Below are 26,820 nucleotides of genomic sequence, written 5' to 3'. Positions count from 1 at the left end.
TTTGTATACTTTAGTCTTCGGGTTACTCTAGTATTGTTAAGGCCTTGGATTTCCTCGATCTTAAATTTTGTTGAGAATTGAAAATCTTAAGTTTATTAATAGAAGAGCTAAAAACAAAAGTTAAAACCAAAGTACATTAAGCACACGTTCACTGAAAATGCTTTTTTAATTTTTAAGAATTGAAAATTTTTAAGATTTAATAGTGAAGGAAGAGAAGAAATGGATTAGTTCATAAAACATTATATTTTAAATTTTTTTTGTAAAAGTCAACAATTTTGTAGGTGTAATAGTAATATAACAGAAAGTGAGTTATTCAATCCATCGGAGTACCTCCAAAACATACCTTGAAAATCGACAAGTTTTAAGGTTTCGATACATTACGGTAATAATCAAGTGGATAAAAAGCTTTTTATTACTTATATTTACTCCAGTCGTCAGAGAGACTTAACCTCTAAAAATCATACGAACAAGCTAAATTTTGCTGAGACAAATAATTTTGGGATTCCAAAAAAGATGCAAAAAAAGTTTACTACTTTTAAAAAAATGTTTTGATTAAAAAATTTAGCTGAGATAATTTTAAATAAAAATGTTTTTTAACACTTTTTGTATAGAATAAACCGTTTGCTCATAAAGAATGTTTGAAGCGACCGTCCATTTTAAATGTCAGTTACGAGCGCAAAATCAGTGTTCAATAAAATTTGTATCAGCATGACGGTAAACATTTAATATCTTTTGATTTAAGTGTTCTATCGACAAAAATCAAAATGTATTTTAAAGGTAAAGAGTTCGGCTCTAGTACGCAATTTTTTTATTTTGCCATGGGATAATGAACATAGGGTTAAATGGAATGATTCAAGTGTAGTCCTAAAAGAAACGGATGGTAAAAAGAGAAAAATACAAGAAGGGGCTCTAATTATGCTAATGAGACCAATTGTGTCGCAAATTCCTCGGCAGAATGTAATAGGATCTGGTTACCCATATTAAAAGAGGAAGTTATTCACAGGAAAATAGCAGCATAAGTAAGTCAGTAACATATCGAGGATACATCATTTATGTTTTTTAAATAACAAACATATAAAATCAGAATTTGGTGTTTATTGAAAGTAAACTAAATGTATGACCAAATCCTTACCATATCGGGATAGTATTTTGAGGTTTTTCTCCTGTTTTTTTCCCACATAATTTACTATGGAATCACTAACAGGAGAATTTTGCTGTCATCATGGCATGTGGTTGTCTTTTTAAAGACGAATTACATGCTATGATTTTTTCTGACTAATATTTTTTAGTTCAAGTTGATTTCATGTAATCGAATGAACTATCTTACAAATAACGTCATCCCAGGAACGCAACTCAACAGTATTGGCAATATCCTTTTGAAGTCGTCTACTTTAAAATGTATAATGTATGTCTAAATTGTCAATATAAATGAATCAGATAAAATTAAATTATTAGAAGAATTTTTCACTAAGTAACAAAAAAACAAAATTTATTTAATTTACTAATGTTTGTATTTTGAGAACGATTTCCGAAGTGCAAATTGAAACGTCAATAAACTTACTTTAACCTGTAATTGCGGCTTATTCCCATTTAAATAGTAATTATAATTACCATTGTATGAAATTTTAGTTTTGAGCTTTGGCAACACATGTGAGGCATTTGAAATATGCTTAAAAACGTTGAATTTAAAATTTCACATAACAAACAGTCTAAAACGTTTAAAACTTTGTTTTTTTAAATTAAACTAGTACGTTTTTCAAAAGAACCGAATTTTTGCTGTAAACTACATCCAAAACCATCTTCTTGGAGGCATTTCCCGTAACGTGCGATTGTTTAAAATGTAAAACATTAAATTCTGAGTTTTTTATTCATATTCCAAATGCTTCATATTTATTGCCACAACTCAAAACTGAAATTTCATGTCATATGTTTTAAAGATTGATCTCTAAAAATGGAAATTCTACTACGACTGGTCGATGAAAGTGATTAATTTTATTGATCTCACGAGAATCATCAATGGCAAAAATCGCACCACGTTTATTTATTTAACACCTTTATAAAAACTGAGTTTACTTGCGATAACATACAAAAACTACATACGAAATCTGCACTCTTTACCTTTAAAACGCATCTTGATTTTTGTCAATAGAAAATTTGGATTAAATGATATCGATTTTTTACCGTTGAGCTGATACAAATTTTATTGAACATTGATTTTGCGCACGTAAGTAACATTCAAAATTTACGGTCGCTTCAAGCGTTGTTTCTGAGAGAACGGTTCATTCTACACAAAAAGTGCTGATAAACATATTTGTTTAAAATTATCTCAGCTAAATTTTTTATTTGAAACATTTTTTTCTACAGCGTAGAGATTCCTATAAAATCGATTTTTTTTGCGTTTTTACTCCCTATGGGGGTTTTAGGGGGAAGCCTGAGGTTAAAAGAGGTAAACTTTTTTGCGTCTCTTTTAGAGTCCCAAAATTAATATTCTCAGCAAACTTCAGATTGTGCTCATTTGATACATGATATCTTTATATATTTTAGATTACACCAAAATTAAAAAAATTTGCAAGGGTGTCATTAAATTTGGGTTTGCCAATTATTCGTCCATTATGGATGTTAGACTCAGACGACCCCGCCTGTCATTTGGCTGTTGACGAATTTTCCATTGGTGATGAAATAATTGTAGCTCCTGTTTTACATAGTGGTGCTAGAGAGAGGGAAGTAAGTACAAGTATATTTTAGTGTAGAAAACAAATTATTATCTCTTTTATTAAAAATGTATTTATTTATGCAGCAGTATAAAATATTGTAACGTTTTTTCTGTGGGTTCAGGATTTAAGTGTAATAAACGTAGTTTAACTAATTTCATTTAACTCACTCCACTACAAAAACTCAATAATAATAACTGAATAACTAAATATCAAATATCTCATTAATATTTATTGTATATCGCTTTATAAAATAAACACTTTGCCAATCGAATAAAAACTAAACTTCAAATGCTGAATGTTTATTATACTGAAAGCCGAGAACTGCTGACCGTAATTTTTTCGAAAAAAAGAGCTTTTGTTCGTAGGACAAAGGACATAGGACCGTAGTTAGAGGCACACAATATCGCCCCCTTGTTTCAGGCTATTCACCCCGAACAGCACCTAAATGAACCAGGTCGGTGGATCCTGTCCTTTATAAGAACACAGTCGTTTATCATCATAGTGACTAGGTATGGTCCCTCTCAGGTCCGCTGCAACTTGAGACTCAGACCTTCCTGTAAAAGAAAGCTATTTCAGGAAAAATTTTAATACACAATATAACCTTGGTTTTGGTTCTCCTAGAACCGATGCATGTCCGACATGCTTAGAATTTACTGAATAAATAAAAGTGTGCCATGATAAGGACATGAAAGTCAATTCATCCAAAAAATGGTACCCACATTGAGGTCCAAAGCATTTTATAGCCTTTTAAGAGAACGGAACGAAGGTGTAGAAACGTTTTCTTTTGACTGTCAGAAAAATCAAGTTTTGCCTAAGATTCCGGGTCAACAGGCATATTATTCACGTCAATTTTATATGTACAATTTTGCCGTTGTGAGGGAAACTTTAAAAAGTAATTTAAATCCATCTACTGTTACTTCTTTCTGTTGGTCTGAAAACGAGTACAAGAAGGGTTCGAACGAGGTTGCCTCCTGCATTTATTACATTCTTGAATCGGAGACGAATCTTGATTTTGGAGACGATATTCATAGTATCAGCCTCATGTGTTATGCGGAGGCCAAAACCAAAACACGACACTCATATCTATGTGTTGTTATTGGTTTTCTAGACACGATAAAATCAGGAAAATTAAAGTAGTATTCCCAGTGAGAGGGCATTCTTTCATGCCTCCAGACCTTCTGAATATCGAAAAGGATATTAAGGAAAGGAAGTAATTCTGAAACGACATGAATCTCTGGAGATATTTTCAAAATATAGTACTGTTCGTAGGTTTGGAGAAGTAGTCGAAGTATATGACAGGAAAAATGAAACAAGCAAGCACATTAAGGCTCTAGGGCAAGGGCAGTTTGCTTTCTTAAAAATGAAGAGGATTATTGTAACTAAAATTATGTTGGTGTGGGAGAATTAATAACAAAAAACTAAGAACATTGAAATAATGAAACCTGTCAAAATTCCGAAACATAATGTCGTGATCAATAACAAAAAGGTTAATGTTAATAATTATGTGTCATTTTGATTCAAATTTTGTTCAAATTCATCATCATCGAAGACAATCGAGCAGACAGCTTAGCAACAGAAATCATAAACAAGGTTCTACAAGAATTTGTTCAACGTTCGGGTTACTGTCAAATACAACAAGGGCTACAATTCGAACATTTAAGATTAAGTCATGTATTAATACTTTCAAGTTATTTATTATAATTTATTTATAATTTATTAATATTATATAATAAATCAATAAAACTTAACTTTCCAAGCGCATATCTTTCAAATTATATTCGTTAGACCCCCAGTATTATATTTTTTTGGAATCAGCTTATTTTTTTCGATCTAAAAATATCCTAAAATACAGGGTGTTACATTTAAAAACAGAGCCGATGACGTCATCACTGTAATGTGTATCACCTTGTATAATGAAATTTTATTGTAAAATGTAGAACATGAAATTTAAAATTCGACGTGTTTTAGATTTTTTTTTAAAAAGGCCATTCATGTGGATATTAACATTGTGATAAGCTCCTTTTATATCTAAGAACAAAGCACTAACTGATTTCTTATAAGTACAGGAACTATGAATGTCTATTGATAAATGGCTGAGGCTTTCTTGTGTGGATTTACCGTTCCTAAAGCCAAATTGACGTTTTGGTAATAGGTCGTTCTGTTCTAACCAAAATTCCAGACACTTTTTAATAAGTCTCCCATATGTTTTAAGTATATATATATATATATATATATATATATATATATATATATATATATATATATATATATATATATATATATAAATTATGGACAAAATACATTTTAAAATTTAGTTGGAAAGTTAAAATTTTGTTCGTGACATCTTTTAATGGTGTGTTTTGACTGATCCATAGAGAACAGAAAAAAAAACAAAAATGGTGTGATTAAAAGGTAATTAGGAGTTCTTGCTATTATTATGTTATATACTAAAATGTATTTTGTCCATTATTTTACGTTATATTTTATAAGTGTGTTTTTAATGTTGAGTGTCGTAGCTTTACACAAATAATCTCAACGACTAGTAAGTTGTAATGACAATTTGAGATATGTTGTAAATATTTACACTTTCTTCTAATTACAGTGTCTTGAAGAAGGAATAAAAGAATTCCGAAAGCTCGGCCAAAAGTCAAAAGAGTGTTTCTATAACATCCCGGCCAAACCTACTGACTGCAGCCCTAATAAACTGTGTTGTTTATTTATATCGACAGTCAATAATATCCAGTATTTCTTGTATATATATATATATAAAATGTTCGGAAAGATTTCCGCGGTTAGTACAATTAAACTTAGAGCTAAGATTAATACTATTATAAAAATTAATATGAAACTCACCGGTCTTCCGGATTGAACCGCGTCGATATCCATTTTGCCGAGCTTTCGACATCCTCTCTGATGTCTTCTTCAGAGCTTCCGAGGTTTCAGTCTCCCGAGCCCCCAGACACTACTACACTCACTAGTCACTTCTAGTTCACTCACTAGTTCACTACTACGACTGGGACCAGGGGACGGTTCATTTGACTTATACTATATATATATATATATATATATATATATATATATATATATATATATATATATATAGAGAGAGAGAGAGAGAGAGAAGTATAAGTAACAATCCCAATTCTTTGACGATTTTTTTGTTAAAAATTACCAATTTTTGAAAAATTTGATGGCTTCAAGTAATGGATATCATCAGTACCTGGTGCAGTGCAAGTGCAAGTAATGTTCAGTGGCAGAAAATCGTGAAATTAGAAAGCTTTGTTTTGAATAGTCGTAAGGTACATAAATTTGTTCCTCGAAGATATTTTTCAAATATTTTATTACCTACATTTATTATATTAAGCGTTTCTACGTAGGTAAGGTACACACATATTGGTGTATACTTTTATTCCTTCAAAGTAAATAGACTTGGGTAGCGTGACTATTTTATTTAAATATGAAAACTTGAGTAGGGGAATTCTGCCTTTTCAACTAGACCAAAACATGTCATAGTGTAAACTAACACAGACTTTGGGAGAAAAGCATAACGTGCAGATCTCTATAAAACGAACTAGATCATTTGTTTCTGAATTCTGATCTGTATCTCAATTGTTTCAGACACTTGGCAATATTTGGTTATCAGAGTTCTCAACCTTTATAAAGAAAAAATTTTTTTTAATTTTTTAAATACCTACTTTAGTTATTTAATTATATCATGTTATTTTGTTTGTAGATATATCTTCCTGCCGGTGTTTGGAAAGATGGAATAGATGGAAGTTTAAGAAAGGGCAGCCGATGGATTCATGACTACAGAGTAGAAGAAGATAACGTCGCATTCTTTGAACGAATGCCTGATGATACTCGGTTTTGATCAACATGTCAAAAATTATCGGATACAGTTCGCCAAAACTACGTTTGGATATTTTCGGCAAAACACAAAAAAATACAAACCAACAGTAATTTCGTAGTATCATTAAAAATTCTCAATAAAAAATGTACAATGACAAAGATCGCAAATATTATAATCTGTATTAAATATGTTTAGATTTTATAGAGGTTAACGAACAATGCACTATCTTGTTATTTAAAAACATATTTATTATATATATATATATATATATATATATATATATATATATATATATATACGACATTAATAATAATAATATGACAACGATATCAGACTTAATGACTCTTAAAAAATGTTAATGACAAGATATTAATAGACAAGGCGAAAAGCTCGGGTCCGTTCGGAAAAATATATCCATTTTTTTGCATAATCATTTTCATGAGATGATTTTCAAAAGTTGTTCAAATTCTTTTAAACAATTTTTAAGTTTTTGGATCATTTTGAACAAAATTAATATGTTGTAGTTTTTTTGTAAACTTGATCGTTTTCGAGTTATAAATAATTTAAAACTGAGGAAAACGCAAAACTATGATTTTCAGGACTCAAAAACATAAGTAATAAACATTATTTTTGAATTTACCAAGGACCTAAATTCAAGTTTAAACCTTGTTTTATCCCACAGGACAATACTTAATGGAAAATAATAAAACAAGGTTTAAACTTGAATTTACGTCCTTGGTAAATTCAAAAATAATGTTTCTACATATGTTTTTGAGCCATGAAAATCGTAATTTTGCGTTTTTCTCAGTTTTAAATTATTTATAACTCGAAAACGATCAAGTTTACAGAAAAACTACAAGGGACGGATTTTGTTCAGAATTATCCAAAACATTCAAAAAAAATGTAAGGGCCAAAAAAATTGATTGTAACTTTTCGCTCTTGAACCTTATTTTGGGGTATCTTTAGAAGGTAATTATGCAAAAAAATCTCATTAAAAAAAATATTTTTCCAAACGAACCCCAGCTTTTCGCCTTGTCTATACGTGAAAAATCAAAAAATAGTAATTTTTCGGCTAATAACTCAAACTTTAAATATTAATTGTAATACAATACACATATGTCCAAAAGTTTGGAATATTGGAATATTTCATCTTTTTATCGATTTTTATATATAAAATCTTCTGAATAGTTAAACATTATTTTGTTTTAATTCTCAACAATACTAAATAAATCTCAAAACCAGATAAACAATGTGCAAAAAAATGATTTATTCTATTGGAGTGAAAAACTTACAATGTACAACTTACATTTAAAAATAAATTAGTATAAAAAAAATAATTTTTAATAAAATTAATAATTAGTATTTCCTCCATTGTCCTGTATGCATGCCTGTAGGCGATTTGGCATGCTGCCCATTAACTGGTCGAGCTGGGCTTGCGGAATTCTGTCCCATTCTTCACGAGCAGCATCTTTTAGTTCTCGAAGTGTAATAGGGGGATTGTTTCGCTTCTTGATGTGTGTTTTGAGAATGCTCGAAGCATGTTCAATAACGTTCATGTCGGGGGAATTCGAAGACCACTATAATGTAGATATTCCTTCTTCTTCCAGAAAATTTTGTACTGCTTCTGTTGGATGAGGAGGTGCGTTGTCATGTATAAACACAAATTCATTATCTACTGCTCCTCGGAATAGACGTACGACAAGATTTAAAACTTCCTCGATGTACATAGCACCAGTGGCTCTTCTCTCCAGAACCAGCAGTGGCTTCCGTGTACCACTCATAATACCACCCCAAACCATAATACTGCCATCTTCAAATGGGACATGTGGTTGGGCTGTTTCTAGTCGGGCTTGTCGTCCTGGGCCCTCCAAACCAGTGTTCTTCGCGAATCAGATACCAAGCCAATTTTTGACTCATCAGAAAACATCACGTTATTCCAGTTAGGACCATGATGTACCATTTCTCTAGCCCATTGCAACCTTACTATTTTGTGTTGGTAGGTTAGTTAAGGAACACGTAGTGGTCTTCTACGATACAAATTTACCGCATTTGTATCTTGGATTTGTTTTTTAATTTTTGATACAGCACTCTGAGCAACATCAACAATATCCGCGATATAACTTTGACTAAAGCCCTGTTGTAACCAAGCAATTACTCTAGATCTGTCTAAATGAGATATCACGTTTCTAGGCATTTTTAAACGGCTCAATTCAAATTTAAACGAAGACTGAAATAATTTGTAAATACGCTAATCAGTTGAATGTGACCAAAATCATACAAAAACGATTCAAATTTTATATCATTTTCATTTAAAAACGCTCTAGAATGAATGTTAACAACAGTTTTAAAACCACCATAGGCGTAGATATATTATTTGTACGTATTCCAAACTTTTGGACATGTGTGTATATATCATAAACTACTATAAATATTCAACAAAATTGTCATGTTTATTTTGGAACACAAAAACATAAATAGAAATAAAAAAGATTATATCGTTTACAGTAAACGTATTTCATGTGGTCATCATTAGTGACTTTTTTGCAGAAAACGTAGTGATTTGTAAGTTTTTGTAACACTTGAGAAGCTTCCCAAATTGTTCTCAATAAATCTGCGAGAGTATTTATTATTATGAAATTAACTAAATCTAATGATCCACAGGTTTAAATTTCAATTATCCTTATGTTCAATGTTTAATTTTATATATTATCTGCAGGTAAAATAATATCCCTTTATGAATAACCATGTTTGATAAAATCGTATGAAAACAAATGTGACTGTATTTAGGACGCTGATTATGATAAATTTAGCTGTCCGTTTAATAAGTACTTTTTGTAAATAGATAAATTACCTTAGGCGCCATCTCAGAGGGAACTTTTGTATTTTCTCTTAAAATTCGTATTGTACTTTTTAATTAATAAAATTTTAAATTACTACGAGATGTTATTTAATCCATAAATCCAAATGTACTGGTAACCGTTATTCTAATTATAACACAATAGAGATAATAATAATAATTACTATTTAAATGGGAATAAGCCACAATTGAAGGTTAAAGTACGTTTATTAACGTTTCACTTTCCACTTTCCAAATAGTTCTCAAAATTTCAATTTCCGAAGTGAAAATTGAAACGTCAATAAACATACTTTAACCTTTAATTGTGGCTTATTACCATTTAAATAGTAATTACATTAACATGCCACAAGAAATCAGCTTCAGAACAATATTAAGAGATAATAATATTATTTAACCTTATTATTTTAATAGTTCTTATAGTATTTCTATATTTCTATTTATTTATAATTTCTCATTATATTGATTCGCCTTTTTTATGAGGTGGGGAAAATTGTCCAAAGATATACGGCCCGTTTTGAATGGTAGTATGGAATTTTACTCACTAAAAATCCCTATTCGTTGAGAAGGACATGGTAGAAGAGCTATGCTGTAATATTACCACGTGCCCAGCCAACTACCTCTTCCGCTCTCCATCGCACCTATTCTACTAGTTTACTCTGTGCTATTCTAAAACTACCACATTCTTGCTGCGTTTGTCCTCTCCTCTCTATCTCTTTCATTCAAGAATTTCCAATTTTTCTCACTTCTTATAATTAGGTACATTAGCTCCACTGTGATCCTCTTACCTTCACCCATATTATACTCTCTTTTTTCTCTTCTAGCCATTGCATACTAATAGTTTGCTGCGCAGTGACAATGTAGACATAGGTTAGTCACATACTTGTCAAATTGTTTCAGACAGGAACCGAAATAACCATGCCCCAAAAAGACTTTTGTTAGACAATAATTCACCTTCATGCGTTAAGTGCCGGTCCACATCTCTAGGTTAGTAAGAATACGCCAGTTCTAGTCAGCCTGCTCCCGCTCCCCTATTATTTACTTTGCCAACTATCTATCACTACTTTTCTTTTGTTTTTAGCTCTCCCTGTTTCTTTTTTTTCTCAAATTATTTGTCTTTTATCCTCCATCAGATTTATCGGTGGGAAACTAGTCAGCGTTCCACCTTGTTTTGGAGACGTATTTCTTAATATTAAAAACCTTTATTCATGTGTGCATAGTAATCTCCCCACACTTCATTTGTTGCTGCCAACATTCTCCACTAGTCTATCCACGATGCTCAATATGGCTTCTGCTCCCTGAACAATTTTTCCATTTATCTATTATAGTCACATTTGTTCTATTGTATTGTCACAGTATTGTATTTACGTCACATCTGTATGTGACGCAAAAAGAACTGTACATGACCTGCAGTGCAGGAGTTACAGAATAATTGATGCTTCAGCGAAACTCAAATATAAAACAAAACAGCTACTTAATAATTATGTTTATGGTATCTTACAGAACAGAAGATGTCAAGAAAATATTTGGCATCACAGACATAATGGGCATGAACGTGGTGATTGTCCCATTAAAGAAACATAAATTATTTCCACAATGGCTAAAGTGATAATTTTGTGGACATACAAAGGGATACACACGGAAAGCTGCCTAGATGTGTAAGATGTACTGGTACCCATCCAACCAACCAGTGTAACAAACCAAAAGATGCTACTCCTAAGTACATTGTGGAGGAGGCCATCCAACCAACTCTTGAAGTTGTATGGTGACTAAGGAGTGCCAGAAAATTAAAAATAAACAAATGAAAAAAATTCAGTTGCCTAAAAAGCTCCCAAATTAAAAACCTACCGATGAAAAAGTTAATGTAAGCAACAAACAAACATCTCAACCATATAATGAATCAGTGATTACCTATGCTAATGAAAAGAATAATAGTTATCAAAATAATAATAATACTGGTAACCAAAACCATATATATTGGAGAAGTAAAATGTGTTGAGTGAAAGAATAACTCAAAAACACCACCAGGGTGTAATACCTAAAGTCAGAAATGGATAAGCAGCTCAGAATAATGGAAAGGAATGCCAAATGCTATCTAGATTACCAAAAAGGACTTTTAAGCAGTTCTTGACATAAAAAAATGGAAGTATGTTTCATACCTGAAACGCACTTTACTAAGGAGACATACATACATTCAATGAATATTTATTGTTTCATACAATACAACCCGAAAATTCTGCCAAAAGAGGCAGCGCAATATCTCAAAAAAAAACTTTTCGTCATCAAGGTTGAGAGGTTGATTGATAAACGAAATTCTTTAGCTCCGTATGTAACAAACTTTTATTATGTACAAAACTTTTCACTAAATTGAAAACTATAATGCAAAATATACGAAATGGGGACCAAGATTAATAACCACAAAAGATAAAGAACTAGGCTTGTCAACAATTAAATTGCATTGCGATATCCACTAGAAAGCCAACCGACTAATGATAATACCTGACTTAATTGACTTCTTTATGTTAAGGAATATTACATCAAATTTTTGAAAATAGAAGAGGCATGGGATATGAATTTAAATCATTCCTTCGTCCATCCAACAATCAGTGAAGAATCGATACAAAAGTAGCTATTTCCTAGGTAAGTAAACAGAAGAACTGATTGTTAAAGCTTTGAACAAGCACTGAGAGCAATTATTCATCTTTCTATAAAAATAAAACCAATCAAACAACTTACTTCGAAGGAGAGCTATTCTCAAAACAGATCCAAGAAACAGTATGGAACAATACACCAACCATGCTAACTCGAATAGAAGACAAAAATTACCCAATAGAAATAAGGAATATAATTTTAGAAAACAGAAAGCTAGGATGACGGTGGCAACGAAGTGTATATCCACCCCATAAAATAGAACCAAACAAAACAAATAGCTGTGTTGAGGTCTTTCTATACCATGGTCTCAGGTTAGCAAGCCAGGATATTCTTCTTCGTCCTGGGGCCCTTTTTCCTGCAATTTTACCTTGCAAAATGCATTGAAGTAGCTCGTATCTGCCTTGATTTATCATTATATGTCCCAAGTACTGCAGCTTACGGCTCTTCACGATGTTGACCAAATCCGCAGTTGTGTTCATCCTCCGCAGTACTTCTTCATTGGTGACTTTGTCCATGGTATCTTCAGGATCCTTCTGTATGACTATAGCTTAAAAGCCTAAAGTTTTGATAGAGTTTCCGTCTTCAATGTCCACGTTTCTACTCTGTACAGAAGCACTGACCATAACATTTAAGGAGCCTTATTTTTATTTCTAGGGTGAGGTCATGGCTCTTGAACACAGAACTCATAGTCAAAAATGCACTTTTTGCCTGTTCGATGCGATATTTAATCTCTTGGGTATTGTCCTACGACTCATTGATTATAGTTCCCAAGTAGTTGTATTGTGAGACACGTTCAATTCTCATTTGGTTCACATACAGATTTGCTCCAGTTATGTTTTCCTTGCTGATGATCATTAGCTTGGTTTTGCTGGTGTTTATATCCAGTCCATATTTTCTACTTGTTTCCGTTATTTTGTTCATTAAGTTTTGCAGCCCTTCTATGGTATTGGAAAACACTATTGTATCCTGCACACCGCAGGTTATTCAGTTTGACTTCATTTATTGAGATGCCTTCATCAATATCTTTTAGAGCCTCTTTAAAAATGTGCTCCGAGTACAGATTGAATATCAGTGGTGAAAGTATGCATCCCTGTCTTACTCCCCTTTAGATTTTGACCTGATCTGTATATTCTCCATCTATTCGGAGTACGGCTGATTGATTCCAATACAGTTAGCCATTATTATAAGTCTTTTCCGTCAATCCCTGTCCTCTTCAGCACTTCCATCATTTGTTCATGCCTGACTCTATCGAAAGCCTTCTTGTAGTCAATCAGGCATGCAAAAACATTACAGCTGGCAGCTCTACATTTCTGAAACAATACCTGCCTGCTAAATAAAGCTTCCCTCTTACCAACGGCGTTCACAAATCCAAACTGATTCGGCGCAATTTGTTTCTCGCATTTTCGATAAATTCTTTTGTGGATGACTTTTAAAAACAGCTTCTGCAGATGGCTCATTAGGCTTATGGTCCTATAATCTTCACAAACTTTTGCTCCTGGTTATTATTTTTATTTGTTCTGCATCTAATAGATTCAACAGTTCTGCAGGACTTTCATCAAGTCCCAGTGCCTTTCCATCTTTCATTTGTCTGACGAAGGCAGTTATTTCTTCTGGTAGAATTTCGGGACCTGAATTTTCTTCAATGGTGGGCTCTTGTATTGTTCTAAGGTCACGGAAACTGCTTCTTCAAGTATTCTTCCCATACTTGCTTTTTATCTTCTTTGATTATAGCAAGATTGCCTTCATCATCTGTTATTTTTCCGCTGTTGCGTTTTCGGAACTTTCCAGCCATTTCCGTCACCTTTCGATGAACATTGAAGTTATCATATCGACTCTGATACTCCTCTATTTCTTGGTATTGTTCTGTTTTTTGTTTCTCTTTGGCTTCTCTTATTTTTCTTCTGACGATGGTATGTATTCTCTTATATTCTTGGAGATTTTCTTTGTTTTTTTTCTCTGATCCATAAGTTCAAGTATTTCATCGGTCATCCACGATTTTTGTTTCTCTATATCTTTCTTCAGGTCTTCTCTCAGTGTTTCTTGTATGATGGTCAGACTTTCCTTTATAGTTCCTGTATTTTTGCATTTTAGCACCTTTGTATTGAGGTTTTCACTCACCTTCAGTCGAACACTGGGATCTTTCAGATTTCTAACATCATACTTCCTCATCGACTTACTTGCAACCTTCTTCATTCTGACTCTGAAATTACCTACAACTGGTACATGATCTAAATTTATGTCTGCCCCAGGTATGTTTTGACAGATGTACAGCTGTTCCTATATCACAGAATCCTGTGGAGATTTCCAGGTGTACAGTTTCCTTGGTTGTAGCTTAAACCAAGTGGCCCTGCCCACGCAAACCATACTTTACTCTAAACTTCTTACTGAGAGAAAACATGCCCCATCGCTTCATCTTTTCAAAATCTAGTTATAATACCTGTTTTTATATATCTCTCGATCAAGGGCAGCAGCGAACGTCAGTACCAGCTCAAGGTGCAGATTAAATAATTCTGGATTGGCTTGAAATCTGATCATGGTCCTCGTACACTAAGATCTGGCAGGAGAAGACAAGCACATAGAGCTTCCCAGACTGTTATCCAGCGAAATCTCTGTGAAAATAAAAAACAAATAAAAATCCAATCAGGCATGAGAATGGTGGCATAGAAGGTGAGAAGTCTCTACGAGCCCGGTAAGATACACCATACGTGAGATGATAAGGCTAAATTTACAAGTTCTTAGGGTAAGCGAGATGCGCTGGTCGAGGACTGGAAATGTAGCATAGACGACCACGACGTATTCTATTCCAGAAAAGAAGGTAATAACCACCGGAATGGCGAAACACAAATTGTACATAAAGCTGTCTCTAGTTGTAATAAATCTATAAGCTACATTTCGGAATGAGTCTTCATGATTCAGTGAAACTCAGAGTCATTGGATATTATTCAGGTCCAAGTTTATGCGCCCATAGAACATTTCTAATATATTTTTTGTTATGATGTTTTGTTAGTTTTGATTATCCACATATATTTAAACAAGATTCCATATATGTACAAAAATACAGCTTTTTAAAAAACTACACATTACAAGACCAGCCACCTGCAAAATGACACAGACGTGTGTTAGAGATAAGAGACAAGTTCCATATAACAAATGAGACAGACGTGTTTTTAAGATTAAGAGTAGAGCGTCCTACCTGACACTTCGCTGCGGTCTTGTAAGAGAGACAGTCGTTTTGCTGTATGTCCTTGAAGACGTCTTTTTCGATAAAGATTGTTGCTATCATTTCATTGGGGTAATGTACAATACACCATATTTTGTTGCTGCATGGATCAAGTACGTTTACTTGGTGCTAAATTATTACATATTGTGTCGCCATTTTGAACCTTTTGAACTTTATTTTGAACATTTTACTTTTTTGCTTTTATACATTTTAAACTTTTTTACATTTTACTTGTTGCTAATTGTTATCAATATGTGTATAAATATTGCATTTAAATTGCTTATAGTATATTATATATTATTATTATCAATGCAAAAGGGAGAAACCAGTTAGTTCTAGATTGAAAATATTATATTCTCTTCCTTTCTGATGACCTCAATTGTTATATAGTGGCCATCGTATGTGCCGAACGCAACACTGCGTGGATGGCGCCTTTATGAAAAGTCTTCTTACGCCTTTATAATACCAAAAGTATTTTACTATTAAGTTGTGACCGATTTAGCTGTCTTACTTTAGCAGTAGAAGATGTTAAAGCCGGAATTCGAATTAACGGAGAATGTATCAATAACATCAGATACGCGGATGACACAGTGGTGTTCGCTGACAGTTATGAAGCCATCCAAAAGTTAATGAATAGAATCAGGGAAGTGAGTCAAAGATATGGGCTTTCACTGAACATTAAGTAAACAAAAAGTATGATGATCTTTAAGAAGAATTCAAAGAATCTTTGTGAATGGTCAACCAATAGAAAGAGTAAAAAAATACACCTACCTTGGTAGGAACGTCAATGAAAATTGCGACCATTCCCTAGAATTGTTCTGAAGCTATTTTCTTATGGTATGTTAAAGTAATTACTATTTAAATGCGAATAAGCCACAATTAAAGATTAAATTACGTTTATTGACGTTTCAATTTTCATTTTCGTTCTCAAAATACATTAGTAAATTAAACAAATTTTGTTTTTTTTTTGTTACTTGGTGAAAAAATTCTTCTAATAATTTAATTTTATCTGACTCATTTATATTAACAATTCAGACATACATTATACATTTTAAAGTAGACGACTTTAAAATGGTATTGCCAATATTGTTGAGTTGCGTTCCTGGGACGACTTTACTTGTAAGATAGTTCATTCGATTACATGAAATCAACTTTAACTTGAGAATATCCGTCAGAAAAAATCATAGCATGTAATTCGTCTTTAAAAAGGCAAACACATGCCATGATATTGACAGTAAAATCTCCTGTTAGTGATTCCAATGTAAACTATGAGGGAAAAACCAAGAAAAAACCTCATAAAACTAACCCGACACGGTATTTGGTCGTGCATTTAGTTTACTTTCAATAACACATCAAATTCTGATTTTATATGTTTGTTATTTAAAAAACATAAATGTTGCATCCTCCATATGTTACCGACTTACTAATACTGGTATTTTCCTTTTAATAACTTCCTCTTTCAATATGGGTAACCAGATCCTACTACATTCTGCCGAGGAATTTGCGACACAATTGATCTCATTTAGCATAATAAGAGCAGCTTCTTTGATTTTTCTCTTTTTACCATCCGTTTCTTTTAGGACTATATTTGAATCATTTCATTGAACCCTATGTTCATTATCTCATGCGTGTTTACATATTTGAGATCTATCAAATTCTCTATTTTTAATATAAGATTGATGTTCACTTATTCTAACATTTAATGGCCTTGATGTTTCACCTAAATAAAACTGATCGCATTCACAAGGCATTTTATGACCATTATGGTCATTATAAATAACTCAGATAAAATTAAATTACTAGAAGAATTTTTTCACCAAGTAACAAAAAAACAAAATTTGTTTAATTTACTAATGTTTGTATTTTGAGAACGATTTCCGAAGTGAAAATTGAAACGTCAATAAACGTAATTTAACCTTTAACTGTGGCCTATTTTCGTTTAAATAGTAATTACATTCCCTAGAAAACAAATGTAGGATAGAGAAAACAAGATCTTCATTTCAAAAATGGCTAAGCTATTCAAATGCCATGATTTCAGTACCCATAAAAATCAGGTTACAACGATGTTATATCTTTCCTATACTGTTGTACGGAGTTGAGTGGTGGACTCTCACAGACACTACCTGCAAGAAAATTTAGGCTTTCGAAATTTGACTTTATATCGTCGAATCCTGAAGTTATTCACGTTATTAATCAGGACGTTTTTTTATTAAGAATGCAAAAAGTAAAAGAGTTGTTAACCACAATAAAAACAACCAAGATCGAATACCTCGGTCACATCATAAGGAACAGCGAAATATATGGGTTGCTGCATTTAATTTTACAAGGAAATGAGGACCAGGAAGGCGAAAGATTTCCTGGCTGAAAAATCTACGTACGTGATTCAACACAACAACCACAAATCTGCAAGCAAGCAAGCAATTTAATTAAACCCAGCCTGTGAGACAATTTCACCCCTAAGAATTACGTTCGGGTGTAACAATTCATTGGAACGAGGTGTATTAACTCGAGTTAGAACATGAGTCACTCCATCGCGCTCCAATGCTCCAGACCATCCCTTTCCCCCTTATAACACTCTGATGCGCGATAGCGACACAATTATCAGCCAAATGCTTTTCATGTGGGAGCCCTGGGTAATAAAACTCCAATATGGTTTCCTAACCGAATTTAAACCTCAGGACAGCGCATTGTCGCTATAATCCTGTTATCCCACTGTGGCTTATCCGCGAACTAAAATTGCTTAATTGGGCCTCAAGTCTCCGCTCTGAGCTAGTCTCAGTTCTGCGACTTGGTGCTCAAGGGGTTGAGCCCTACGTGGCCGGGTTTTTAATGGTTTTTGTTATTTTTTTGTGGCTTGCGCCGGTTTTTGTTAGTAGTTTTTTGATTTTTTTTGAAACGGCCGAAGCCGTTTTTTGTGTGTTTTTTGGATTTTTTTTATAGGATGCCTGAAACATAAAATCCGAATTAGTGCATATTAGTATAATAATTATCTACTTAAAATTAACTGGGTCCACGCTGTACGTTGAGATTGTCCATGAGTTTTTTGAGCTACGAACTATCTTCTTGGTGCGTTGTTTTTGTTGTTTTTTGTAGTGTTTTCTCTCTGGTGTATTTACTGATTTTCTCTCTAGTACGTTTGATTTTATTCTATTATTTGTTGTTTGGGTCTCTTGTGCTTCTATCTGTGGAAAGCGTCGTACCTCATGATCTCTCGCAATATGTGACTAAGATTGTTTCCTTATCTGCGCGAACTTTGTCCTTGCTTTTTCCTTCATTATATCAGTCACTCTAATTTGTTGTAATTCTCTAAAGAGGAATCTTTCTGCAACGGATCTCGGTACGTTGACTGCTTCTCTTAGGCTGCTGTTATGTGCCGCTTGTATTTTCTTTTTTGTTGTGTTACATATGTGTCCCCATGCGAGGGATGCATATGTTAGTATAGGAAGAATTATACTATTTATTAATTTTATTTTGGTTTTTATTCTGAATTTGCTTTTTCTTCCTGCTAGGCCTCTTATTGATGCTCTTGCCATGTTGGCTTTTTGTATTGTAGCGTCTACGTGTTTACTAAACGTTAAATCTTTGTCCATGATTACTCCGAGGTATTTTGCTTCGCTTTTCCACTCGATGTGTCTTGCACAGTCACCTGTTCTTCTGATTGTTGGTGCCTCTTTTTGAAAAGTACAGCCTGTGTCATTTCGGAGTTTATAGCGATTTTCCATTTTAAGCTCCATTCTTCTATGTCATCTAGCGCTGTTTGTAAGTTGTTTACCGCTAGTGTTCTAGGTATATCTGCTGTGTATATCGTGTAAAGTAGAGGTGACAGTACCGCTCCCTGTGGCACTCCAGCCTCCGGGTTCCCGAGTTCAGATAGGACTTGTTCTATTCGAACTCTGAAACTACGATTGCTCAAGTACGAAGAGATTAGTCTTGTCATTGCTCCGCTGTAGATGTATCTTCTCATTTTGTAGATTAGTCCTTTATGCCAGACTCTGTCGAAAGCTTTGCTTACATCTAGGAAGGCAGCTCCTGTGTATTGTTTATCATTAAATCCAGCTGTTATGTACTCTGTTAATCTGAGTACTTGTAGCTCACTGGAGTGTTCTGATCTAAAACCGAATTGGGCTTCGGGTATTATATCTAGACTGTCTGTTTCAGCTTGGAGTCTGCTGAGTATTTTTCTCTCTACAATCTTGCTGATTGCAGGTAGCAAGCTTATTGGTCTGTAGTTTTGCGGGAATTTGCTGTTTTTTCCGGGCTTTGGTAACATTATGACATGGGCTTCTTTCCATCTGTTTGGAAATTTCTTGAATCTTAGCATCGCATTGATTATATTTGTTAAATATACTATATGTTTAGAGCCCTGTTCATTATTTGATCTGGACCAGGTGCCGGCGAGCTGTTTTTAATAGACTACACTATAATGCACAGCCTAAGTTTGGCGTGATTGGTCACAGCATAAGAGCTGTGGATTGGTCGGCATCTTCATCGGATTTTGAATTTTTCAGGTTATGTATCTCTCTGTTTGGCGCTTAAACATCTGTGATTAGGCGGTTTTATACCAATTTGCCAATAAGCAACTACACAGAACATTTCAATTTAAATTTTTCTCATTTATTTTTAAAAATCTGTTCGTTAGAACACCATATTTAATTACCTAAGACTTTGTTTTAGCAAGCAATTATGGATTCTGTCTATCCATCTACTTCAACAAGCTGTGAAATTAACTCAGGTCAGGAGCCTGCCATCTTTGCAGCAAAATATTTAAAAATGTGGAATTACGAAATCGTCATATCAAAGGAATACATAACATAGATATGTCGATTAAGAAAATTAATCACATTATTTGTCCCTTATGTGAACAAGAAACTAATTTCAAAAGCCATGAGAACTTACGAAAACATCTTAAAGGGAACCACCAGGTAAGTATTGAATTAATAACTTTTGAATTTTCTAGTTTACAAGAATATGAGACATGGAAAGACATGCAGAAATTTGAGACAAGTTATACAATGAATAGAATTATTAATAGAAATGAACAGAAGACATTATACTATGAGTGTAACAGAAGTAACATTAAAGGTAGGTACAATACTTTGTTACTTGTAATATTTAAAACTTATACTAATCTATATTTAGGATATAAGCCCAACTCAGAGAAATCTGGTGGATCAATTAAAATTAAAGGAGTGTGTCCCTCCAGGCTGATTTGCAAACTGAGAGATCAAGGACAAGTTTCAGTCAGTTATTGGAAAACACATGCTGGACATAAAGAGGAATTAAGAACCATGCATCTGGCAAAAGCAGAAGAAAAAATGATTGTAGAGAAGTTAATATCTGGGGTGCCATCCAGCAGAATTTTAGAAGATTCAAGAAAATTGGAAACACCAAAACTAGAAAGACTTGCAGTATTAACAAGTCAAGATCTCTCAAATTTGTCCAGGAAGTATAATACATATAAGAAACGAGATCAAAATGATATGGTAGCAACGGCTTTAAAGGTTCAGGAATGGAATGCTAACAACAAGAATTATGCTTTCTTATTCAAGAAGGAAGGTAAAGACCTATCATTTTTTTATGCCTACTACAATTATAATTAATCCTATTCCAATTTGACTTGTGTGAATTGTTATCACTTGACTCATGTAACAAACCTTACTCTTAGCAGAATCAATAATATACATTTTTAAATAATATATCTCGTAAGATTGTAGTGATTGGTTTTTTACATTAAAACTAATTTTGTAATGGAGGTGCTGATTTATTGGGCAAACTTACTAGTTTTTTATTTTACTAGACAACCATTTTTGGGTCTTAGTCTGTTAAAGAATTTTCACACTATTTCACACTTTGCTCTTCCAGTTTTTGATAAATATGATAATGTTAAATAAGAAGTCAACACAACAAAAAAAATAGGACTAATGATTACCTGTTAAAAAATACAATAAAATTTCAGTCTCTTACCATTAATTTATTATCTTTAATTATCTCTAAACTATAAATTTTTTATTTTTATTAGGACAACAACATGATGTACTTAAAAAAGAAGATTTTGCCTTAGGATTCATGAATTCTGTAATGGAAGATAAATTAAGAGAATTCCATAGCATAATTTGTATGGATGGTACACATGGCACGAACAAGAGGGGAATGGATTTAACAGTGGTGCTTATTAAAGATGACAGGAATACAGGATTTCCAGTTGCATTCTTACTGTCAAACCGATTGGACCAAGTAGTTCAAGAAGTTTTTTTAGGTATGTATTATATGTATAGTGACAATTTATGACTGGTAAGTAAAAATAATTTTTAAAAACTTTTAGGTGCTCTCAAGAATAGAATGCAGACTGGAATTCATGCAGAACATTTTATGAGTGATGACGATAAAAAATATTATAATGCATGGGTGAAGATTATGGGCAACCAACCAAAGAGGCTTTTATGTACATGGCACGTTGTGAAAAATTGGAATATTCAAGGGAAGAAGAAAATAAAAGATCCAATTTTGAAGAAACAGATGAAAACTGAGATGAAAAGAATTATTAATGAAACGGATGAAGATAGATTTATGGAGTTATGCAATAGATATATAATCAAATTACAAGAGGCAAATGAGATAGATTTTTTTAATTATCTGGCATGGTAAATAAGTATATGAAATCATACATTTTAAGTCATCCTTAAGTCTATTTTTTTTTTGTAGGTATTACTTTCAGAATGAAGAGAGAATCAAAATGTGGGCTCATTGTTACAGAAAAAATTCAGGAATCAATACAAACATGGCGATAGAATCTTTCAACAACCTATTGAAGACCAACCACCTTAGGAGAAGTGCTGGGGTAACAATTGAAAAGTTATTGGACACAATAGATGATCTAGTTGACATTAAAATGTGGAAGAGGATTATAGACATCGAAAGACCAAATGCGAACAATTATCAAGATAGGGTTATAGCAAAAGCACACAAAATGGCAGAAACGATGAAAAACAAAGTGGAGGTTAAGAAAAATGAGAAGGTATATGGTCAATTTCAGGTAAAGTCATTTAGAGATCCTAATAAATTATATAATGTAAATATAAGGCAAGTATGTGAAAATGAATGTAAGACATTGTATTGTAGAGTATGTAAAATTTGTATTCATCGCTATCAGTGTGAGTGTGCTGAATATGTGGTGAGGAATATCTTGTGTAAGCATGTGCACTTGGTAAGAATGCACGAGGAGCGCGAGGGAACTAACTCTGTTTTAGATGATGCTGCAAGGTGTTTGGCAGAAACTTCAATTATCAAATCAAGGCATCAAGAGGAAATTAATGAGTTTGTCAGAGGGAAGGTAGAACAGACAAATGTGATCCAGGAAAACACCAGACGATGTCTTCAAAATGAAAACTTCAAAAATGTCATAGACAGCTTACATGACTTAGATGATGAAACTTATACACAATTACATGACAAATTTATGAGAGACGTTCAAGAAGCAAGACGTAAGGCGAAGAAAGAATTTCAGGAAACCCCTAAGGATATTACAAAGAAGCGAAAAATGGAAAAGCAGGAATATTTTCCTTCCAATAAAAAAGAAACTGATTAAAAATTAAATTTGAACCATTCTTGTAGCTCACATGTATTTTGTGTTTTTGTATCTGTATTGAATTTTTATTATAGTTTTATAGGCTTATTTACCTATTGAAAATTGCCTTTTGCATTAATTAGTCTTAGATGTCATAACTAACGACCTTCTTTTACAGATTCTTAGTTCTAAGACTAATTAACACTTTATTTTCAGATTCTTAGTATTAAGATATCTAACCCCTTTCTTTGCAGATTCTTAGTTATAATACTAATCAACTTTTATTGCAGATTCTTACTAGTAATAAACATTTTATTGTATTTTAATAAAGGTATTTTTCCCGCTAGCTAGGGTTCATATATAACCTTTATGTCCACGGACCGTGATCCCTATATGCTCCGGTCCAACATAGCTATGGATAGTGCGACTGGACCACCTTCCCTCATTCCCGAGGGTCAAATCCAGCGACAATTAGTAATATATGTAGTAAAATTTCATAAAATATATGTATAAATGCTTAGTTTAGGCCTGAATTTTAAAGCTGTGTTAAGTAATGATGTTATAATGATGTTATATTTGTATGCTTTTATATTAGAATTGCATTTTTAAATCGGGATGTACTGGGCCCTAGGCGAGGTTTAGAGGGGTTTTCCTTCGCCATTGCATCAATAACGGCCCCCCCTTTGATTTCCCAGATTTTTAATAAAGAATAAAGACATTTTAAACATAGCTGTTTAGTGTTTTATTTGGTTTGCAATAGTTATTTCCAGTAAACCTCTGCTTCATTTTGTTAACAATGACAATTTTTCATAGTACTCGATTCACAATATATATCTTTTTATTATCCTACATTTGTGGTGAAATCTAATATAATTCAGTGTTCTAAAAAAATGAAAATGGATAAATGTCAATTTGGATTTATGCAAGGAGGCAGGTCTACATCAGCAATTTTTATTATAAAACAGCTAATTTAACAATTTAGAGTGAAAGAGATAGACTTGCGAATAGTATTATTAATCTTGAGAAAGCACATGATGAAGTTATCAGAAACCTACTGTGGCAGAGATTTAGTAGGAAAGGAGTGCCGGCTGAATGTGTGAGTGGAGTATGAGCAAGTAACAACTATAATAGTGTTAGAACTACTATATATAGTTAGAATAACTATTATAGTGTTAGAACTATACAATTGTAGGTGAAACTGGCCAATTTTGTGTGAAAATAGGGCTTCATCCGGGTTTCGCCCATATTTATTCTCATTTGTGCTGGATTAGATAACAACTGAACCTCCTTGGTATAGAGTAGCGGAGACAAGTCCTTAATGAAAAATGATTAAAATTAAGTTAGATACAAACAAAATATTTAGAATATTCTTTTAAATATGATATTTCAATTCCAGATAGAGTAGTTGGCTTGAATAGACAAGAACTCACAAAAGATGATAATTTTCGGCTTTTAGGATCGGTATTACCGTTTTATTTATCATACTTCAATTAAAGATAAAGGAAAGAGGCAAATTGAATGATGTGTGATAAAAAAGGTACGAAGAAAACTAAAAGGTAATTGTATAGGACTGCTTTTAGACCAGCTATGATGTATGGTACTGAATGTAGGGCAGTAAAAAAGGGGATGAACAGAAATTGCATGTTTTTGAAAAACCATAATCTCAGAGAAAAAGCGGAGAGGTACTTAGTCCCTGGAAGAGAACAGAAAAGTTTACAGGAAAATAATTAGAGAAGCCGATCCCACATAGAGAAAGCTAACGAGAATAATAATGTTAATGAATGTTCTAGAAATAAAAATAATAAGAAGAACCTCTAAATCTTAATAAAAAAATTACCTAATCAAAAAAAATTAAAACAATATATATATATATCTAATAAAAAAGCATCACTAGCATATCAAAATAAAAAAAAACACAAGTCAGAAATTAATTTTACCTACATAATCTCAAAAGAAAAAATAATTACATTTCTAATAAAACTGTAATAGCCAGCTTAATCCTAAAATGTGAATATCATCAGCTTTGTACCAATACCACAGTAGATTGCTACTCTGCTAATAAATTTTTTAGCGATATACTGTGTCACAATACCTCAATTGTCATTTTAAAAAACATGAAACCCTCCAATTTTTAAATTGGGACCCACCCACCAACCAATCACGCCAAACCTAGGCTGTGCATTATAGTGTAGTCTGTTTTTAATTAGCTCATTTAACTCCTTCGGTGCTGTAGGAGGGATGGTTTCGTTTGGATTTTCGGGTCTTTCTCTTTGTCTTTCGACTTCTTCTATGAAGTCGATGTCCTCGTCTGGGTGGTAATTTAATGTACACTCTCTCGAGAGAGTACTCCTCATTACCTCTGCTTTTTCCACTGTAGTGTAGACTATTCCGTTTTCTCCATGTAATGGAGGGATTGGCTTTCTGTTATTTCTTAGCATTCTCTGAAGCCTCCAAATATTTTGCATATTTGGTCCTTGATCCTCCATATCTTTTATGTGGTTTTCCCAGCTTTCACTACGGTGTTGTTGTAGTGCTGTTTTGACCTCTCTGTTTAACCTATTTGCTCTATTTTTGTCCGCCTGGTTCATTGTCCTTCTTGTTGTCTGCTTTGCTCTGTTCTTTTCTCTTATCAAATCTTTTATTTCTTGCGGTATATCCTGAAATCTTCATGTGTGCATTTCTACTTCCTCTTCTGTAGTGCTGTCAGTGAGTGCTTGTTGGATGATGTTTTCCAACTCTAGGACTCTGTCTTCTATTTCTCGTGGATTGTCTATTACTGGAACTATATTTATTCCAGTACTCACGAGTCTTTTGAAGTTCGTCCACTTTGTTTTCTTTTTAACTCTTTTGATTGTACTTTCCTCTTCCCACGTTCCTAGTTCTAATAGGATGGGGTTGTGGTCCGTTGTGCCTTCGTTTAATGTTTGTAATCCTAGATTTCTTGCTACTTCAATGTCTATGTGTGTACGAAGTCCGTTTTCTGGGTAGTGTGTTGGGTCTGTAGGGCCCATTGCCATAACGTCGTCATTGTTTTCTAAGTATGTGTTTAGTAGTCTTCCATTTCTGTGCGTAGCTCTGTCGTTCCAGTTTGGGGACATTGCATTTAGGTCTCCTATTATAATTGAGGGTTCGTCGTTTAGAACCGTATTTAGGTCGTCTTCGATCAGTAGATCTTGTGGTCTTACGTAGGCAGAGGTAATTCTGACTTCTTCTTGCCTCTTGTATTCTTACTGTTGTTGCTTGCATAGTATTTAGTTGTGGTGTTAGAATTCTTATATGACCTATGCCTTTTTTCACTAATATTACTGTGCCACCTGATCTTGTTGTGTTATCGTTCCTGCATATGTCGTAGCCCGGAAACTTGATGTTGTTCGTGAGCTTTGTTTCCTGTATTGCCACGACATCTATTGACCAGTTCGTCCAGTATATTCTGGTTGGTCCTTATGCCTTCTGGGTTCCAGAAGCCTATCCTCAAGTATCCCCTATTTGCTTGCACTAGTTCAGTACTAGCGTTATGTCTGCGATCGCCTCGTGGACAATTCTAGTGACCAGTTCCTTAACTGATTTCACTAGTCCGTCTTTAAGATGGTGTTCTCGGTATTTTGCGCTTTCGCTGCCTGTGCGTAGGAAGGTCCGCTTGATGTTTGTTACGGCCTTTTTTGCGGGGCTTGTTGTCTTTGTGGTTATTTTCTTCCCCAGGTTGGACATCTGGGGCATCCTCTGAAGTTTGCCGGGTTTTGTCCCTGGCAGTTGGCACATTTTGCCTTCTGTTCTCGGGGCATTTGGCAATTTCTTGTGGAGTGATTTTCTCCGCATCGTACGCATCGAGGTGTCTTAAAGCATGCTCTCTGCACGTGATGGTACCCCTGGCAGTTGAAACACTGCGTGGGCCCAGTTGCTTTTCTGAGGTCCTCGATGTGGACCTTCATATGCATCAGATTAGTGATGCGCCTGGCTTTTTCCACG

General features: G+C 33.6%; 2 protein-coding genes across 6 annotated transcripts in view; both read left to right on the top strand.

The window, feature by feature from the left end:
* Positions 1 to 9,498, top strand: part of LOC140450169 (myogenesis-regulating glycosidase) — a 194,935-nt gene extending 185,437 nt beyond the window's left edge. For all 5 annotated transcript variants that reach the window (XM_072543620.1, XM_072543623.1, XM_072543621.1 and 2 more), the window contains 2 exons: positions 2,545 to 2,724; positions 6,448 to 9,498. In XM_072543620.1, the coding sequence (XP_072399721.1) occupies positions 2,545 to 2,724; positions 6,448 to 6,585 (318 nt within the window). In that variant the 3' untranslated portion in view covers positions 6,586 to 9,498. The remainder of the gene's footprint in view (positions 1 to 2,544; positions 2,725 to 6,447) is intronic.
* Positions 9,499 to 20,302: 10,804 nt separating this feature from the next.
* LOC140451174 (uncharacterized) lies at positions 20,303 to 26,399 on the top strand. The gene is made up of 6 exons (XM_072544910.1): positions 20,303 to 20,372; positions 20,430 to 20,846; positions 21,310 to 21,546; positions 21,613 to 21,931; positions 21,993 to 22,835; positions 26,270 to 26,399. The coding sequence occupies exons 1-6, from the start codon at positions 20,303 to 20,305 to the stop codon at positions 26,397 to 26,399; spliced, it is 2,016 nt and encodes a 671-aa protein (XP_072401011.1).
* Positions 26,400 to 26,820: the final 421 nt, after the last annotated feature.

This window comes from Diabrotica undecimpunctata, chromosome 9, assembly GCF_040954645.1.
Source record: "Diabrotica undecimpunctata isolate CICGRU chromosome 9, icDiaUnde3, whole genome shotgun sequence".
NCBI lineage: Eukaryota > Metazoa > Arthropoda > Insecta > Coleoptera > Chrysomelidae > Diabrotica > Diabrotica undecimpunctata.
Note: the sequence above shows the minus strand (reverse complement) of the source record. Positions and strands in the feature narration are given on the sequence as shown.

What these genes read in the sequence shown, in the direction of transcription:
- LOC140451174 (XM_072544910.1), top strand. Translation starts at nt 20,303, where the DNA reads ATGAATAGAATTATTAATAGAAATGAACAGAAGACATTATACTATGAG. An exon ending in TTTCTTATTCAAGAAGGAAG is followed by an intron (nt 20,847 to 21,309) that starts GTAAAGACCTAT and finishes TATTTTTATTAG; the next exon opens with GACAACAACATGATGTACTT. An exon ending in TTTTTTAATTATCTGGCATG is followed by an intron (nt 21,932 to 21,992) that starts GTAAATAAGTAT and finishes TTTTTTTTGTAG; the next exon opens with GTATTACTTTCAGAATGAAG.